This window comes from Egretta garzetta, unplaced genomic scaffold (genome assembly GCF_000687185.1).
Source record: "Egretta garzetta isolate BGI_Z169 unplaced genomic scaffold, ASM68718v1 scaffold861, whole genome shotgun sequence".
NCBI lineage: Eukaryota > Metazoa > Chordata > Aves > Pelecaniformes > Ardeidae > Egretta > Egretta garzetta.
The window spans coordinates 177,624-196,352 of record NW_009258497.1 but is presented as its reverse complement, the minus strand read 5'-3'; the positions used below and the strand labels follow the sequence as shown (position 1 = coordinate 196,352).

Below are 18,729 nucleotides of genomic sequence, written 5' to 3'. Positions count from 1 at the left end.
TGGGGAGAAGGCGGGGGGTGCAGGCGGGCAGGGGAGGCGGACGGGGCGGGGGCAAAGGCGCCCCGGGTGGGTCGCTGCTGAAGGGTGCAGCCCCAGGGGAGCTGGCAGTTCGGGGACACCCGTGGGTGCTGGGGGAAGGCAAGGGTGCAGTTTGGGGCTGGGTACAGGAGAGGGACAGTGTGCCCTCGGTGATTTTGGGGTTGGGGAGTCTGGGCCGAGGGGGGGGGGCTGGTCAGGATGGGGGGATGGTACCTGGCAGCTTGCGGTTGACAACACTGGGGTGTGCGAGCACCCCAAACACTGCCACCCTGAACACAGTTGCCCCAAGTGTGACCACCCCAAACACGGCCACCCCAACTGGAGCCGGCACCAAATGGGAAAAGTCGTTATGTAACAGGAGGGACGTGCAGCCCTGCCCGGAGTTACTGGTGCAAAACCTTGCGGGGAGCTGTGCCGAGCTGCTCTCCCTCTGCCAGGCAGTGCCGGCCGGGAGGGAGATGCTTTGGAAGTGGGTGTGGGATTGGAGAGATGCCTTTTAAAAAAAAAAAAAAAGCCAATCCTAAAAATATCATCCTATCTGGAGAAATAAATGTGAGGAGTGGAAAGTTGCACGGAGGGGCCTGGGGGACTCGGCGGGCAGTTTGCCCCCAGCATATGGCCAAGGTGGTGGCAGCGGCATTTCAGGCTCTCTGCCTCACCCGTGCACCGATAAGCTCTGCTTGCATTGCCGGTCGCGTTACTTCAGATGGGGAAAATGCAAGCAGGAGCCCAAACAGGAGGCTGTGGTCTCGCCGGGCAGTGCTTTCCCCTCGCTCGCAGCCAGCAGGCTGCAATCGCTGCTCGCAGGCTGTGTCTTGACACCCAGGCGGGGTTTGGGGATCCTACAGGGCAGCCAAGCTCTGGGCAGGCTTTTCTTTGTAAAATCTCTGTTAGCTTTTACACAGGGAGAGTGAAAAATCCCCCCGAGTGAAATTGTGCCTGTTTTCCCTTGTGTTTTTCCCATTTCCTTTTGCTAAAACGTCACTGACCCCTCTGCTTTGGATGTTGCCAGCAAGAACTTGTTCACAGGCTGCTCATAACAATTTAAAATTAAATACCCACATGGCCATTTAGGCCAGTGTAACGAGATCAGCCAAGGGCACCGTGCAGATCTGCTGTCTCTGTCCATTTTTGGCGCTGCCGTGGCACTCCCTCGTTGCTGCCCAGAGGGTGTGTTTGCTGTTGGGTACTGGGGCTGGGGGTCCCAGCGGCTCTGGGCGTGCTGGAGCACAGCCCTGCAGCGCTGGCTGCCCTCCCTCCTTTCCTGCCACAGAAACACCAGGTTGGTTTTGCCAGCCATGCCTGAGGCCTCGCAGGCTGAGCTGATGCTCCTGCCCCTCTCGAGGAGCTGCTGCTGAGGAGCTGCCCTCCCTTACAATTAATTAATGCAATTAAAGAGGTGGGCCATGCGGGGCTCCGCAGGCTGGCGGTGGAGGCTGCTGTGCAGCAGCGGTGGGATGGGGGAGATGCTGATCTGTACTGGTGTTTAAAAACTGAGCGTGGGAGGGGTGTGGAGAGCTGAGGTAACGCTGAGGGGTTTTAATTCAAGGTAAGAAAGTAGAAATGAAGAAAAAAAAACAGGCCTCGAGAAGGAAGTCGTTTTTGTGAGATGCGGGAGTGGGCACAATGAGATAGACCAAATGTTGTAAAAGGTTTGGCAAAGCATGGCTCGTGCTGGCTGAGCAGCGGGTGTGCGGTGCAAAAAGCACCACTCTAGAAATCTCAAGTGACGAGGGAAAGGAAAGTGAATTTCTCACAATATCTGGACAACTTTATTTTTTTTTTCCCCCCTCTGAATTCAGTAACCTAAATCTGTGTGCAAGCCAGTGAGAACCATAGTGACACTGCTTTGCTGTGTAATTTTTCACACCTTGCTTTGTGTTCTACGAGGAAATGGTCTGACCACCTGATATGCGGTGTGTTGGACTTCGGGGTCTCCTGTGTAAATTCGTAACGATTGTTTTCAAGACACTGAGCGTATGCTGTGGAGAGTCTTCAGAGAATAGAAAACGTCCCATAGAAGTCACGGCTTCTCACTGGGTTGCAACATCCACTGATTGTTATAAACTCCGATTTTCTGCTTGGGTGCTTTGGGTGAGGCGCGGCGGAGCTGGAGGGTGAAGGGAAGATGCGTGCGGTGCTCGGTTAGGCTCTGCCAGCGGGGTGCAGCTCTGAAAAAGGCAAACGTGGTGCAGGATTGCATCAGGCGAGGTATTTTCAGCACAGATGGGAAGACCTTACCCTTGTGCAAAGCACTGCTAAAAGCTCACTTGGGGGGGGTCGTGCTCAGCTCTGGTAATGGGGTGAGAGGATGCTGAATCAGGGGAGGGAGGGAGGGAAGGGGAAGGGCTGCTGTTGGTCTGCCCGGACAAACGGGGCCTCTGTCACCTGGGAGGAGATGAAAAGATGGAGCGTTATTAACCCAAAGGATCAAAGGGAACATAAATTGGTTGTGGATGTATTCAGACTGAAAACTTTCCAGCTGCCTGGCAGTGGAGTCCGGGTCTGCTCCTCCAAAGAGAGCCCCTAAGCATAAAAGGGACAAGCTCGTTTTATAGTGTAGTTTGACAGATCGATGAAAAGGGGCTGGGTGTCAGAGCAGGGACAATCCCAAGTTTAGAAACAAAGCTTGGGGCAGGGTGCTTTAGGTGGCCGGTTTTCCTGGTATCCTGAAGAGAGACTCGATCGCTGCTTCTGATCATGTTTGTGCCTGATTTGTTGCCCAATTCATTCAGGTTTTGGGTCCGTCTGCTGCTCAGCCGCGGAGCTCGTAAAGGACTTTTTTGTGATGCCTGGATGCATGAGCTAAGGGCTGAAGGACAGGACAGGGGAAGAGGGTCACTGTCCTGGGAAGCATTTGGTTTGAAAGGTATTTGGCCACAAATAGCCAGGCTGTCGGTGAGAGCAGCGGTGCTTTCAGCATCCCTGTTCCTCTGGAACCTGGGAGACGCATGTTGCCAACAGCCAGGCTGGCTGCTGGGCTTCAAGGTCGGGAGGAAGATTCCTCCCATGGCGGAGACCGCCAGGACCTTTGCTTTCCGTGATAAAGAAGCCATTTTACTGAAACCCCCAGGATTTCTCAAGTCTCCAGGTAGGCTTGCTGCGAGTTGGAGGTCGTGAAGTGACCAAGGAGGGAAGTTTCCAGTACCAAATTTCCTCCTCCCAGGTTAGAGAAAATAGCTCAAGCTTGGAAAAAAACATTAGTGTAGTTCAGATGCTCCTTTCCGCCCTTTTGGTAGCTCGCTGCATTTGCTGGGTATTGGCTTTTTTTCCTTGCTGTAAGTAGCATAGTGATAATAGGTAATAAGTATATACATAAAAGTAATTTAAAAAAAAATAATCAAGTTTGCCATTTCTTTTTAAGTGGGCACTTTTCACAAGCTTGCAGAAACGAACAGTCGATGTCCATTTTCATATGACTGTGCTAGAAATAAAATGAGACTGTGTGATGGAAAACCGGGCTATGGGCTGGGCTCAAACTTGTCTGGAGATCCAGCTCTGTATTTGTTTCCATGCGCTGCTGTCCCCAAAGAGGCTGAGCCCTGGGCAGGACCGTGCAGAGACATTGGCGTCAGAGGAGTTGCTGGAGAAAACCTTTTCCTCGAGTATTAAACTAGCGTTTTCCTGACCTTTTGCTGAACTGAGGGCTGGCACTCTGGAAAAGCCTGCCGTGCTCCTGAGCTGAGTAAGCTTTAGTTTATTTGGTGTATGAGATTTGGAGGGTCAGGAGGGAGCTGAGGCTGGGTTTAAGTGAGGAGGGGAGGAACAGATAACACAACGTTGAAAGCTCATAAACTTTGTGCGAACTAAATAAAAGGTAAAAGGAGGAGTAGAAAATGGCTGACTCAATGGATCAAGTCAAAATATTTGCCGTGTTAAATATCCCATGAGGCTCGAGTTCATCTTTCTCATGATGGGCAGGTGGTGCTGGCTGCAACGCATCTTCCCTTTAGCAAGTGGTGCTTTACATACTTTTGATAGCTCTGACAGCAGCCATAAGGCCCCTGAATTTAGACGGCACAATTTGGGGTGCTTCAGTAACTCCAAAACCTCTTCTGTGAGTGTGCTCATCAATATTCAAAATGTTTGGCATCAATTATTAATGACTTTATTTCCAAAACAAATACACAGATTTGCAATCCACTTGGCAGGTTGGGGTTTCTCACTGCTGAAGCCGACCTGGATGCTGTGTGGAAGGCATGCCTCCACCCTTAGCTTTTGCCACCCCAGGGGCTCGTTGAACTACTTACACTCTCTGCTTCTGCTCAGGGAGAAGGAGGGGGATGAATTTGGAAGGGTTGATTTCCTTCTCCCCGTTGGTTGAAAAGCTGGAGGACACTTTGTCTCCTGGTGCAGCTGCAGCTGTGGTGGGGCTGCTTTCTCTGCCCGAAATCCCACGTGCTGGCGCTCAGCCTCTCCTGCTGATGCTCGGGAGTCGTGCCACAGCTTGAGTGACCCCATCCACTGGGATCGGTGGGACCCCCCACACTGCGGGTCATGCCAAGCAGGGTGATGGGCTGGCTTCTGCTTCTCCAACGCAACCAAATAAAGCTGTTCCTTTTCTCTGCTGTTTGATGCACGCATTTGATGCTTCCCATCATGTTTCCAATTCCGCACAAACAGGTGTTCAGTGCCGTGGCACACGCCTGCAGTTTATACCGGTTTGGGGAATACCCGATGTGCATCTGGACACCTACCTGCCAGAAAAATACAGCCTGCCTGCCGCAAACCCTGCCTCTCTCTGCAGCCTTCTGCACTGATTTCCCGGCTGGGGCTGGCACAACGGCGCACCGTCGGCCGAGGGTGTTTTTCCTAGCAATCCTGTTGCAATATCAGCCTCATTTCCTAGCGTGTGAGACGTACCTTTGGAAGGATGTGACAGGCATCCAGGGTGCAAACAGCAGTTCCAAAAACCAAGGTAGCTCAGGTAGGGTGAAATGGGCTCCATGGCAGTGGCAGTCTGATTTTCACTAATTGTGGAAATAAGATTATCGCGTCGTCTTCACTGATGAGTGCCACTGCTCCTGGATGCTGCCCAGATTTTTTTTGGCTGGTGAGTGACAGCAAGTGCTGATGGTCATCCTGGTCCCACACATCGTAAACCATTATGCGTGTTGCACGTATTTTCTTGAGATTGAGATCGTCGCTGTGGAGCCATCGCTGTGTTTTCAAATGTCTGTTTGAGTGACAGATTTGTTATTTTTGCATCAATCCATAGGCACGACTGTTCTTAAGAACAGGTTTTTTTTGGTCTTCTTTACTGCCTGGAGGTGCTGAGCTTCAGCATGACCCCGAAGCACTGCCATGCAGCCTGTCAGTCATCACCGGCCATGCTGGACTGCTTTTCATGTCACTGATGCTGAAAAGTTTTTATAAATACAGTGAGCTGGCTCCTTGCTGAGACCACCCAGCACCTCCAACAAGCTATTTAGGAGCCTACAAGAGAGAGCAGTATCATTGCGCCCTATTAACGCTGGCTTGTGTTTTACAGTGAAGCTGGAAGGCATGTTCTTGGGGGGCTCCTCACGCGTGTTCTTGGGGGGCTCCTCACCCATACTCAGCTCATATTTAACCATAGAATCATAGAATGTTTTGGGTTGGAAGGGAACTTTAGAGGTCATCTAGTCCAACCCCCCTGAAGTGAGCAGGGACACCTTTAACCTTATCAGGTTGCTCAGAGCCCCATCCAACCTGGTCTTGAATGTTTCCAGGGATGGAACCTCCACTACCTCCCTAGGCAACCCGTTCCAATGTTTCACTACCCTCATTGTAAAGAATTTCTTCCTTATATCTAGTCTAAGATGACTTAAGTATGCTGGCAACGATATCTTGCTGGCTCTTGGCCTTTCTATGTGTGTTTGATAACAGACGGGATGGCGATTTGATGGGGCAGGAGACAGCAGCTCTCTGCCCATGCTGTGCTGAGGCAGAGGAACATCATCCACCAAGCCAAGAAAAGCGCGTCTGAATGCAATTTTTATTTTGTTTTGGTGTCTCTTTTTCAAGTGTCATGGTTTGGCTTGAGATGAGAAGTGGTGGCATGACATCCAGCCTGACTCCTGGCACTGGGTGGTAAAGATTGTTGCGGTGGCTGACAAAGGCAACCCAAAACCTGGAGTTTAGAGGTCCAACCTAGCCAAATGGCAAGGAAATGTGTATAAACAGTGAGCATAAATAAGCGCAGCAGCAGTTTACCAGAGGGTGCGATAGGGTATATGATCACACAAAACCTGAATAAAAGCTTTACCACCTAAAATATACAGTCTCCCTCGGCCCAAAACTAGAGTTTCTGTGATGTACAGCAGATTAGCTGATCATATTGGCTTTACTCCCCACGAAGATGTGATTAAATAGTTTGGTGCATTCTCTTTTGTCAAAAATTATTTAGTTGTGTTTCTAGGTCATTGTCTATGGAAGAAGAATGCGTGTGTATTTAATGCATTAAAGTGTATTTAGGCATCTTCTAAGAAGAGATACAACAAAAAAACCCCAAAACCTCTCCTGCCCAGTCTGTCCCCAGACCTTTCTCCTATCCTTGTCCTTAGTGTGTCATGCAGCACCAGTCCTTCTTGAAAACCCATTGCTGAGGGGTCACCTCAGCAGCTCGCCTTCATCCTCCTCTCACTTCCTGACATTAGGAAGAACCTTGATGCCTTTACCCCAGAGCAACGGAGATGATTGTCTCCACTCGGAGACCATTAGTGCTTGGTGATGATCGGCTCAGTTGTCCAAGAGCCAAGTGACTGTAACAGGGTGCATAAGGCGCCAGTGGGCAAACGTAGGAGGACAGGACCTCTGGGCCATTACCCACTGGCAGACACCATCGTATAGTCCTCCTAACAAGGCAATGACTAAGATCTTAAATGAGATGCTCTATTCTGCAAAGCCAAAATGCAGCTTTGATTTGCCTGCGGTAGTCTGTGTATTTGAGGCATGCAGCTGTGGCTTAGCTTCTGTATGTTTTCCCGAGGGATAACAACACCTTCAAGCCCAGGTGTGTTCGAAGACTTGGACTTGGGCCATCCTGGCCAGCTGGTTTCACAGCGAGGTGCAATGGTGACTGGGATGCTCACCCATTTCTGGTTCTGCAGCTAGATGATGGGGCACATTGCATGGCCAGGATGTGGCAGCGGCAGCCCTTGGGCATGCGGGTCAGGACTCGAAGCTGAGCCTTTGGAGATGGTGCGATGGTCCTAGGCTTGTCCACCATGCCCCTCTCCTCCGTGTTCACAGCCAGACAGCAGGTGGTGGAGGAGGTAAGGAAGGGTACAGGCAACAAGTCTTCTCATGGCATCGTGGTTACACGGTGACTTCCTGAGTTGCAGCAAGCTCTGCACAGGCTCCTCTGACCCACCGGAAGCTCTTCCTCTCCTCCCTGAAGACTGTTGACACCATCCCTGTGTTTCTCAGTGTTTTCTTATTCTCTGTCACCAGGCATCAGTGCTGTGCCATGACTTCTGCCCGGGATGTCCTGCAGTTTCTGAACGCCTGTGTGAGGTGCAGGCTGCCACCTCCTGCCTCCCATCCTACCTTGCTGCCTGTCCCACCTGCAGTCATCTCAACCTCTGCTACCTGAGCACGTGGAGCTGATCTCCACGAGAAGAGCATCTCCTGCCCTCTTCTCGGAGGGTTTCCCCCTTTTTTGGACAGTTGCAACACAACCTAGAGCAAGCAGATACTGTATGGCTCAAAGGGAAAATGCATCCATGCTGCTTGAGAAATGTTGCTGAATTTTGAGGGGTTTTTTGAGCAGGTATGACTAACCGTTATTCACTTGGCTCCGGGACCTGCCAGGGACCACGGTTTCTCAGACGTGACAAAGCAGTTTCCCACGCTGAATAGCTTTCAGATGAGGATTTGACAGCTCCTCTGAAGGCTGCAGGGAAAAAAAAAAATCACCCTGCACCAAAATATTGCCTGGTGCAGATGTGACAAAATCCAGTGTTTCAGCTGGTCTGTTTGAGGTTGGCATGCCCTCCTCCATCCAGCCCCGGGTACTGGAGGCACGGGCGTCTGCGTAGGTATCATCAGGGCAGGGAGACTTTCAGAGGCCAGATGCCAATAACTGAGAGCAGCCTTTGAACCTTTTTTCCCCTTTTTTCTTCCCTGCCAGTACAATGTTGCCTTTTAGCCTGTTCTGAGTCTTTCCTGGCAATGGGGGTTCACAGGCTTCTCCAGTTCCCGAGAGGGATGTGCAGCTGACGCCAAGCTCAGAGCCTGGCTCCAGTGGATGACCCTTTGCAAGACCAGTGCTCTCCTGAAGGTTGTAGCCTTGTGAATGTGGGGATTTATTTTGGAATTTGGCTTTATTTATGGATTTTGAGCTCTGTTAGGAGGTGCTTGGAGTGTGCGACCTCTTCTGACATGGGTGTCAGGGTGCTCCTTCTTGGAGTGTCCTGTCCTTGGAAGTTGTGCATGGGCATGAAATCAATGTTAGATGTCTCTTCTTCAGCTCTTAGATGGATTCAGAGGGGTCCTGCCCCTCTCGCCAGCCCACGTGAGACCCAACTTGGCCTGCCACGGGGAGAAAGAGTCTGCTGGTAGCTTGTCTCCTTCCTTCATTGGTCTAGATATGGGGAGTATGAAGACATTTTGCCATATTTAATGTCTGCAAAAGGATGAAATTTTGTGTGGGAATTACTTTCAAAGATGACACGTTGTAGCTGTTAACCACTTTTTTTTTTTTTTTTTTTTAAACCAGAAAAAACAGATTGCAGCCTGGGAAAAACAGCGTGGGTTTTTTTATTTTTTTTTCTTTCATCTCCTGAAGAAAAATATTTCAATTACAGATATGTGAAGTTATGAGTTATAAAATAGGAATAGCTGAAATTTGGAAATATATAATAAGTTCTTAAGGGACTTGGTAATTTGCCTTCCTCTTGTGAAAAAAAACAATTCAGCTGATAATACAAAGCTTATGAAAGGCTTGAGGAAAATGCAGTGCTTATCTAGATCTTTTTCCACATTGACTCTGAACTGTACTTTTTCCTTTGATGAAACATGAAATTACTTTTAATTTATTTTGTTCCAATCCTAGTTACATAAACTATTATTTGATTGTACAGCTGGACTGAAAAACTGTAGGAGGTCTCACATTTAGGATTTTGCTGCCTCTTTCTCATTAAGCCTACAGACTGATTTCTTTAAATGCACCTATTAATCTTCTTAGGGAGACAAATTGTTGTTTGGTTGGGTTTTTTCCTTCTTTTTTTTTTTTTTTTTTTTTTTTTTTTTCTGGATTAGGCCCTGGAATAGCAGAAAAGAAAAAAAATCTTGTTTTTCTTCTTTTTTTTTTTTTTTTTTTTTAAACACTAAACTCCCAGTTAACTGCCAGAGTAAACAATGATGGTCTGAAGCCTTTCCACGTACGTCTGCGCAATGTTAGCACGTGTTGCCCTGGCCAGGCTGGGTTAGTTTAAGCACCCGAGGTGGTTACAGCTTAAACTGTTCTCGTCGTGCTTGGAATGCATTTTTTTTTTCGATTTTAATTTTGCAGTACGCTTTTTTGCTACCTCATCGACGGTGACTTCTGTTGTGTTGTTGACTCCAAGTTTGAGACTCATTGTGGGGCTCCAGGTTTGGGACCAGTTAATGTGGTCCTTGCAGGACCAGCGATAGGAGATGCAGTGAACCATGTGTTGGCCTTGAAGTGTGCAGATCTTTCTTGTATTTCCTCTGAAGTGCATCAGCTTTTGCTGCCTTCTGCCCACCGACGGTAAGGCACTGTGTTTTGGGTTTCTTTTTACCTGTGGACTGCATCTCCTCTGCTGTGAACCTGCGAGATGTCTGCAGCAGATAGTGCCAGAGCACGTTGTGTCGGGGCCAGATGGCATCTATAGCTTTCTGTAAATACTCCTGACGCCGGCGTACGTGAGGAGGTGATGCTGAGTTCTGCTTACATTGCTGTAAATCAGTCCATGCTGCTCAGCATCTGCCCCGACTGTCCCTTTGTATTTACGGCAGCTCTGTAGTCCCAAAGAGAAATTTCCAAGCCTCCTCCTTCCCCCCTGCCCCGGCTGCAAGTTGTTGTGGATGCTTTGCTTGGGAACCCTGTAGCTGGGGAGGACACAAGGAAAGATGGGTTGTTTCCATCTGTATCGAGTGGAGATCTTCCAGCCTGCGAGTCCCACAAGCACACCCCCAGCCTGCCCTCCTCCCTCGGGGGGAGATCCCACCACCGAGGGCTCAGCAGCAGAGGAGGCATGTCGCCCTGAGCCATCCTTTGAACCTTTCACGATGGTGATTTTCAGAGCAGGTAGAGCCTGTTTACGGCTTGCTTAGGCTTGGTTTGGGCTGGTTACGCTAAAATTATAACAGAACATCAGTTCTTGTTTGAGTGGAAAAGATGGTCCACGTTACTACATTATATGCCATCGATTACCTTAACGTGGCAAAAATTAAAAGTATCCAGAAATTATCACCCTGGGAGAAAACTCTGAAGAAGTATCTGCTTAGGTGGCCCTTTTGTACTTTATTTTATCTGCCTTTCTCATCTTGAAGCATCTCCTAGCTGCACTGGTTAATGGATTAGGATATGATTCCTGATGGCTATACAACTCCGCTTCATCCAACCCATGGTGATAATTACCAACTTAATCTTCATTTATTATTAACTAAAAATACAGTCCCAAACACTCTGAATGGACAAATTATCATGTCTGTCTTGTTCTTCAAAATGTGCAGACAAAACCAGCTAGCTGCTTTGGGTAGTAATAAAATGCTTTCTACTTACCAACATATCTAAAATCTGGTTCGCTTATCAAGTAAACTTCTCAGCCTTAAATTTTACCTGCCTCCATTTCTGCCAATTAAGCCTTTCGATGGGACCACGAGGATGGGTACACCAAATACGCAGATGCGTCTGTCTCTTTGGGGACAAATGTTCTGATCTGAGTTATGTGCAGCAGGGAACTGCGTGCAGGGACAAGGTACCTCAAAGAATTGCAGATGCCGGAGAAGTGTTTTCCTTCAATCCTACTTGTCAAGGGAATTTCAGACTCTTCTATTTCAAAAGTATATTTAAACTGAACAGCTTGAAATATTGAAGTTGATGGTGTCTCTGACAGTATTGGTAATGCATTCTTCCTCAGGTTTGCTTTTTCTTTCCTGTTGCAAGTAGCAAGTTTTACAACACAAAAATGTAATTAATTCCGTCTTTGGTTTGCCATTCGCATTTGGGCTTCCAATTGAAATCCCTGAAAACCAGAAAGTGGAAATCTAAGACACACAAACAGCCATATTGACCCTGTCCTGTGCAAGGCCATTGGCTGTGGCCCCAGGGCAGCGTCCCCAAGCAGGCTCTTGCAAAGGTGGTCTCATCTCCAACAAGAGACATTACTGGGCCACGTGTGCTGGTGTGGAGAACATCAGGGATGGAGAAACTTCTGCAGCTGAGAAGTGTTTCTGACAACCACAACCTCATCACCATGTACCAGTACCTAAGGGGTAGCTATAAGGAAGATGGAGACTCCCTTTTTACAAGGAGTCACGTGGAGAGGACAAGCGGGAACAGACACAAGTTGCTCTTGAGGAGATTCCAACTGGACATGAAATTTTTCACAATGAGAACAGGCAACCATTGGAATAATCTCCCCGGGGAGTGGTTGATTCCACCACATTGGACACTTTCAAGACCCAGCTGGAGAGGGTGCTGGGCCATCTTGTCTAGACTGTGCTCTTGCCTAGAAAGGTTGGACAAGATGATCCTTGAGGTCTACAACACAAAAATGTAATTAATTCCGTCTTTGGTTTGCCATTCGCATTTGGGCTTCCAATTGAAATCCCTGAAAACCAGAAAGTGGAAATCTAAGACACACAAACAGCCATATTGACCCTGTCCTGTGCAAGGCCATTGGCTGTGGCCCCAGGGCAGCGTCCCCAAGCAGGCTCTTGCAAAGGTGGTCTCATCTCCAACAAGAGACATTACTGGGCCACGTGTGCTGGTGTGGAGAACATCAGGGATGGAGAAACTTCTGCAGCTGAGAAGTGTTTCTGACAACCACAACCTCATCACCATGTACCAGTACCTAAGGGGTAGCTATAAGGAAGATGGAGACTCCCTTTTTACAAGGAGTCACGTGGAGAGGACAAGCGGGAACAGACACAAGTTGCTCTTGAGGAGATTCCAACTGGACATGAAATTTTTCACAATGAGAACAGGCAACCATTGGAATAATCTCCCCGGGGAGTGGTTGATTCCACCACATTGGACACTTTCAAGACCCAGCTGGAGAGGGTGCTGGGCCATCTTGTCTAGACTGTGCTCTTGCCTAGAAAGGTTGGACAAGATGATCCTTGAGGTCCCTTCCAACCTAGGATTCTATGATTCTATGACAACCTGACGTGAAGTTTTCGTCAAATGTTACCTGGCTGTGTTGGACATGAACTCTCCTCCTTGCAGGAAAATGTGGGTTCATAAGTTTTACCACGTACCCCCTCTACGCGCGCAGTACTTGCTGCTCTTTGGGGAGGACATCACTGTTTTCTCGGTCACTGCCCAAATGATCTTCTCTTGATTGCTCTTCCACACCTTAGATGTCAGCTCTCCTGATAACCTGAGGCAACAACAAAAAAGATATTAAGGACCTAAATGACCTGGGGAAGAGTAAGAGGGGCAATTATGAGATGGCCAAAATGCTGTGAGGGGCAAAGACACAACTGCAGGATGGATAAAAGTGCTGTGATTTTTCACAGACGCACAAGAAAATATGTGTTAGGTCTTGTGTTTCATTTGCCCGGGCTCAGACAAATAGGTGTGCAAAGTCAGGATTTTTCTGTTGCCGCTCCCTGCAGTCAGCAGGAGCTGTTTGTCTCTCTGCAGTATGGCAGTCTGATTTCCTTTCCTGGAAATTGCTGTTTTAACTGGGTTTTTCTTTCTTTTTTCTAAAAATACAAGCCAGTTTCTTTCTGGTATGTCATTACTGCCTCTTTTTTAACAGCACTTCTCTTTCTGATGGATCTTCCTATTTTTTATGCCTGGAATGAGTGTTGCTCCTCATTCCGGGCTGAGTTCGGTTGACTCAAGCTGTCACGGAGATGGATAATGATACATTTTTTTTGCATCAGCTTTTAATTTTGGAGCATGGGTGGAAATCATCCAAAAAAAGAGCCCTGCAGTCCTCCCAGCTTCTTTGTGGTTGAATACCAACTTCTTGCTGCTGGAGGTTTCATAGAAGCATGGGGACCCGTGGATGGTGTGGGCAGGACCGTGAAGGCTGTCCTGGGGGAGCCAGACCACTGGAATTGACACCTTTTTACCCACCAGCAGCAAATTGCTCTCGGCGTCGGAGCACTTGCCCACAGCGGGCCAGTGGCTGTAGAAATCCCTCCAGCTCCTGGCCCAAATCAAGCCTGAAACTCAAAGGGGAGCCTTGCAAAACCAGACCTTCGTGCCACTCTCAAAAAGCCAGAAGCAAGTCAGGGAATGGGCTGTCTCTGCTCTTCTCTCTGAATTGCTTTCCAGAATGCATTTTTCCCAAAATAACTTAATTGTCCATTTTTTTGTAGATCATTCTAAATTTGTTGATGAGCGTTAAATTGACGTTTTCTGAGAACTGTCCAAAATGGCTTGAAGAACTCTTTGCAGAGTGGCAGTACCTCATTCAGAGTCCATCACCGCGTGTGGCTATGGTTGTCTTCTCTTCTGTGCATTGCTCTGCATTTCTTGACCTTGGATTTCACCTGCCCCGGCATTTTGTGACATCCATTTCAGGAGATACCTTCTAAAGCTCTGTGCATTTGATTTTAGCTTTGAATACTCTGATTAAATTTGTATGGCTCAGCAAGCTTGTCCCTTGATTATTCCCCTCCTTCCCAGGACATTTGTGAATATATCTCATTTATCCCACGGCAGGGTCCCGCAACTCTGCTTGTGAAAACCCAACCATCTACCTGCATCCTTGGCGTCCTAAATGGTGATCAGTTATTAACCCACAAGAAGGCTTCCCTTTATTTCTCCATCTTCTTTTTTTTTCCTTCTTTCTTTCTAGATTTTTATCCTAACGCTTCTCCTACTGAGATAATTTTTCAGATTAATCCTGTATCTGAAACAGCTCTGGTGTGGGAACCTTCATGGATTTCTCCTTAGCAAGAGCATGGCAAAGGTTGGATTTATCTCTTCTTTTACAGTTTTGCATTCCTTAAATATTTCCATTGCATTTCAATCTTCTTTCAGTTTTCCATATTCTTTGGCAGATTTCCTATTTCTAAACTTTTAGAAAGTTTGGGGGTTTTTTGGTGGAATTTAGGAATTGTTCCTTCAGGAATTTTTTTTTGTATGCTTTGTTAGGGCTTTAAATTTAATTTGCCAAAATTTTGTTTTGTTTTGTTTTTCTTCATCTAGATACAATTTTTACTTTCTGAAGGATTTCCTTTTGCTCTTGTAACCTTATGTGCTCCCCTCTTTAATTATGTTTAATTATGTTGCCTTGTTATGGCCTTGTCTTAAACCCTTTCTTGATAGCGTACGTTTTGCCTGAGGGCCTAACATGCCACGGAAACTTCCCTTTTTTACCTTTCCACCTGCTGCTTTTAATTTCTTTTTAACAAACTTGCTTACTTTTTCTGCTTTATTTTTTTCCCCATTTAAATCTCAGCATTACGGTAGCCATGCGTAGCTGTGCGTTTTTTCCAGTCCTGCAGATAGACTGCAGCTGAGTCTATTATGGTCACTGTTACCGAAAGTTTCTGTTGTCAATTTTGGCGTCTCAAAGCAGGCTCTGTGCATGTTGCAGGACCAAGTCAAGAGTAGGTCGCTTTATTCCGCGCTGCTTTTAGGGAATAGTTAACAACCTAACCAAAAAATTGTGTTCCTGCCAATTAAAATCAGCCTCTCGAGGTGGCGGGGGAAGTGGTTATAGTCACAGATTTACAAGATAAGCTTTCATGAACCATATGCCATAAAAATTCCTGAGCTTCATGCCATGGTTTATCTTTTGGCTTTGCTGGCACTTCATAAATACAGCACAGTAATTCGTGCTGCGAATTTTTCACCAGGACAAAGGGCTTTAGTTAAACATGACTCTGGACATCAGCTCTTTTACCGTTTAATTGCTAGAGCTCGTTTGTAAGGTGGAAGGTGATGGAGGCAGAGGGGAGCGGTTCCTCCTTGGCTGGGCTACTCTACCCATCACACTTGTCCCTTCTGATGTCCGCAGTATTTTCAAGATGGTGACGACCCTTTATAAATTAATATTATTTTTTACATGCATAAATGACTTGCTCACAGCAATCAGTTGGACCCGGGAAGGAGACAGAGGCCACACATTGAGTAGCTAGGTGGAAATCAGATTGAAGGGGTGGCCATCAGCCCATCCTCGCTGTGACTTCTGGGGACATTTATCCCCATTTCAGCCACCCCTTCTCTATGTGCTCCCCGATGCTGGTCACAGGGCTGTGTCTCTCTTCATCATTTCTTGCAGACCTTCCAAGTCCTGCAGATACAGAGGAGAAGGGCTCTGCAGGCAGCAGCCCACTTCACTGTCCAGCCTGCAGCATCCCCTGAGCATGGCCACCTCCAGCGCTCACCTGAATTAATGTCGGGTTTAGTACTCTCAATGTCCTGAGCATTGTCCCCTTTGGCAGCATCCCTGGGGCCAGCAGCTGAGGCGCCCGCTGCCTCCTCTCCTTCCACCTCTCCTCCAGGGCTACAAGGCTGCTCTTCCCCTGCACCGACACTCCACAGCTGACTTCACCCACGCACTGGAAGAGCAGCCATTCCTCCTTGCTTTGCATCTTCCAGATACTTCCTCAGTGCCCAGAGAGATGCGGACACTGGGTCAGAAACCCAGTGGACCTCTCCGATAGCTCCATGTTCACCTCAGGGATGGCAGGGCTGGGGGTCCTGCTTTGCATCTGCACCCTCCTGGCTCTCAGTGGCCAGAGGTACTGCTCCTCTCACGCTGTGCAGCTACTCACATCACGATCAAGAAGTGGCTCCTACTCTGTTTCTGGAAAATTTACACGTCGTTTTCTGCTGTCACAGAGGAAACAGATTTTCCCTGACGCTGAAGCAGAATGGATATCAGACGCCCCACTTACCCCCAAGAGATTTTAACACTTTGAAGTTCAAGATCGTTAATGTTCTCAGCAACAGTTACATCACTTGAAAAGGAGATCTGTTTGAATCTTTCAACCTTCAGCGTGCCTGCTCCTGTAAAGCTATCTCAGAGGACATCTCATTGATATATATTGCACTGAGATCGTTACCTGCAGGCTCTTCTATCAAGCCAGTTGCTGGTGGCTCTGAGGGGCTTGGCCAAGATCCTGACAGCGGTGGCTGCAGCATTTCAGGCAGCAGCAGCTGTAAGAGCAGCACGTGGGGGTCTGTTGGTTCATTTGGTGACTTTCTGGCTTTCAAGGGCTCATGGAAGGCATGCAAAAGTCACCCCTGATTCCTGTTCAGGACTTGGGGTTCATAGAGGCTGCTTGTGACTCAATGGGGATCAGTTGTCTTGCATTCAGTGGCAGATGTCCATCATGGTCGACATAGGGTGACTAGCAGATGTCAGACCTTGGGGTTCCCTGGGGAGAAGTTTGGGGATGCTGGGCTGGCGGGCGTGAGCAGCCCTTGCTCTGAGTGTTGCAAAGCACCCTAAGGGAGATTGCTCTTAGCTCAACAAGGGCCATCTTAGGTGCAAATTAAGTATTTATTTGCCACATAGCAAAATCAGAATAGAGTAGAATAGAACAGAATAGTTCAGTTGGAAGGGACCTGTGACCATCATCTAGTCCAGCTGCAGCTGATACCGATCCACAAACGCTTAAAAAAAGGCAGTGCACAGGAACGAAAACAAGCAAGTAGATGTTTATTTAGAGCTTAAATCAGTCAATAAAACCCTCTTCAGATACGTGGGATTCAGCTAATAAGATGGCAGATGCTTCTCAACAACCATGTTAGTCTGTTGCTGATTGCCAGTTGAACGAGGCGTGATGCTGATGAGATGGAGAATAACTGGGTTTCGGTGGACTGAGGCTTTTCCTAATCTTGACTTTGCAGTATGCAGGGTCATGCACCCATAATGTGACTGTAAACCAGAAAATTTCTGGTTCTTGTTACCTTTCCATGGATTGCAGACCTCTGCATTTTGAACTCAGGGGAAAGTGGCAACGGCGCTAAGTGTGTTACCTCCTGCAAAATCAGGGGCCGGGGAAGAGGGTGGCATGCCATGCTGGGACGCGGTTCCTCTGGGGACAGGCGTCAGTCTACTGCGTGAAGTGCAAGTGGCTTATGCCACCACCTGCCTGGCACTCCCTCCTTGAACCCCAGTCCCAGTGGGAGGCAGAGGACTCGAGGATAACATGTTCCTCTTTATTATATATGGTGAGTGGAAACTGGTCTGCAATCAGGGCAGAAGGCGAACCCTTTCCTTGCCCATTGCATCTCCCCAGGTGCCTCTGCATAATAGGTATGAGGCTCTAGATGTGGAAGACAAGGCAGTGGATGGTGTAGGTGTTGACCCATCCACATTGGAGGAGGCATGAAGATCAGAAAGACCTCCCTCTCGTATTAATAGTGCATCCACGAGGAGGAAGAGACGTGTAATAGTTGTAGGAGACAGGGAACAGAGGGTCTGATATGCCAGGCAGACCCTGCTCTTAGGGAGGTCTGTTGCCTCCCAGGAGCCCGGGTTAGAGACGTTACTAGGAAACTTCCTAGCCTGGTCTGACCCTTGGATTACTATCCCTTACTGCTCTTCCATGTGGGTACTGGTGAAGTGGCAGTAAGTAGCCTGAGGGTGATTAAAAAAGAATTCAAGGCCTTGGGACGGTTAGTAAAGGAATCTGGAGCGCAGGTTATTTTTTCCTCGCTCCTTCCAGTGGTGGGCAGAGACATTGGGCGATACAGGTGAACCCAATCCATTAACACGTGGCTCCGTGACTGGTGTCACCGCCACAACTTAGGGTTCTTTGGTCATGGGATGGCCTACATGGCACCAGGCTTGCTAGTGTCAAATGGGAGCCAGCTTTCTCAAAGGGGAAAGAGGGTCTTTGCCCAGGAGTTTGCGGGGCTCATTGACAGGGCTTTAAACTAGATGCGAAGGGGGAAGGGGAACCTATCTGACTTGCCAGCAACAGGCTAGGGGATGATATCAATGGTTAGAGGGATGGGGGGCTAGTATGAGCTCTCAACCCATTGCCCAGCAGCGTGCCAGGGGCGCTGCAGCAAAGTTGAAGTCTGGTGGAGGTGAGCCGGAGGCTCCTGAGGTAGTAGGAGCCAACAAGGAAATGCCTGTGAAACACCAAAAGGGAAATGAGGGGTGTTCTGCTATGAAGGTGACGAGGCCAAAAGCTCAGATGAAATGCCTCTATACAAACGCACGCAGCATGGGAAACAAACAGGAGGAGTTGGAAGCTATCGTGCTGCTAGAAAGCTAGGACCTGATTGCCATTACGGAAACTTGGTGGGATGAATCCCACGACTGGAATGTAGCTATTGATGGCTACGGGCTGTTCAGAAGGGACAGATGAGGAAGGAGGTGTGCAGGCGTTGCCCTTTACATCAAGAAATTATTACAGTGTGAAGAGCTGTCCCTGAAGAATAGCAATAAGCAGGTCAAAAGCTTATGGGTAAGAATCAGAGGCAACAAAGGGAACCTAGTGGCTGGTGTCTACTACTATCAAGAGGAGCCGACTGATGAAGTGTTCTTCCTCCAACTCCGGGAGGCTTTGTGCTCGCAGGCTGGGTTGGGG

General features: G+C 48.2%; 1 protein-coding gene across 1 annotated transcript in view; it reads left to right on the top strand.

The window, feature by feature from the left end:
• Positions 1-7,226: 7,226 nt before the first annotated feature.
• BSN (bassoon presynaptic cytomatrix protein) overlaps positions 7,227-18,729 on the top strand; it is a 96,775-nt gene continuing 85,272 nt past the window's right edge. Inside the window, exon 1 of the mRNA XM_035901482.1 lies at positions 7,227-7,295. Within this exon, the coding sequence (XP_035757375.1) occupies positions 7,227-7,295 (69 nt within the window). The remainder of the gene's footprint in view (positions 7,296-18,729) is intronic.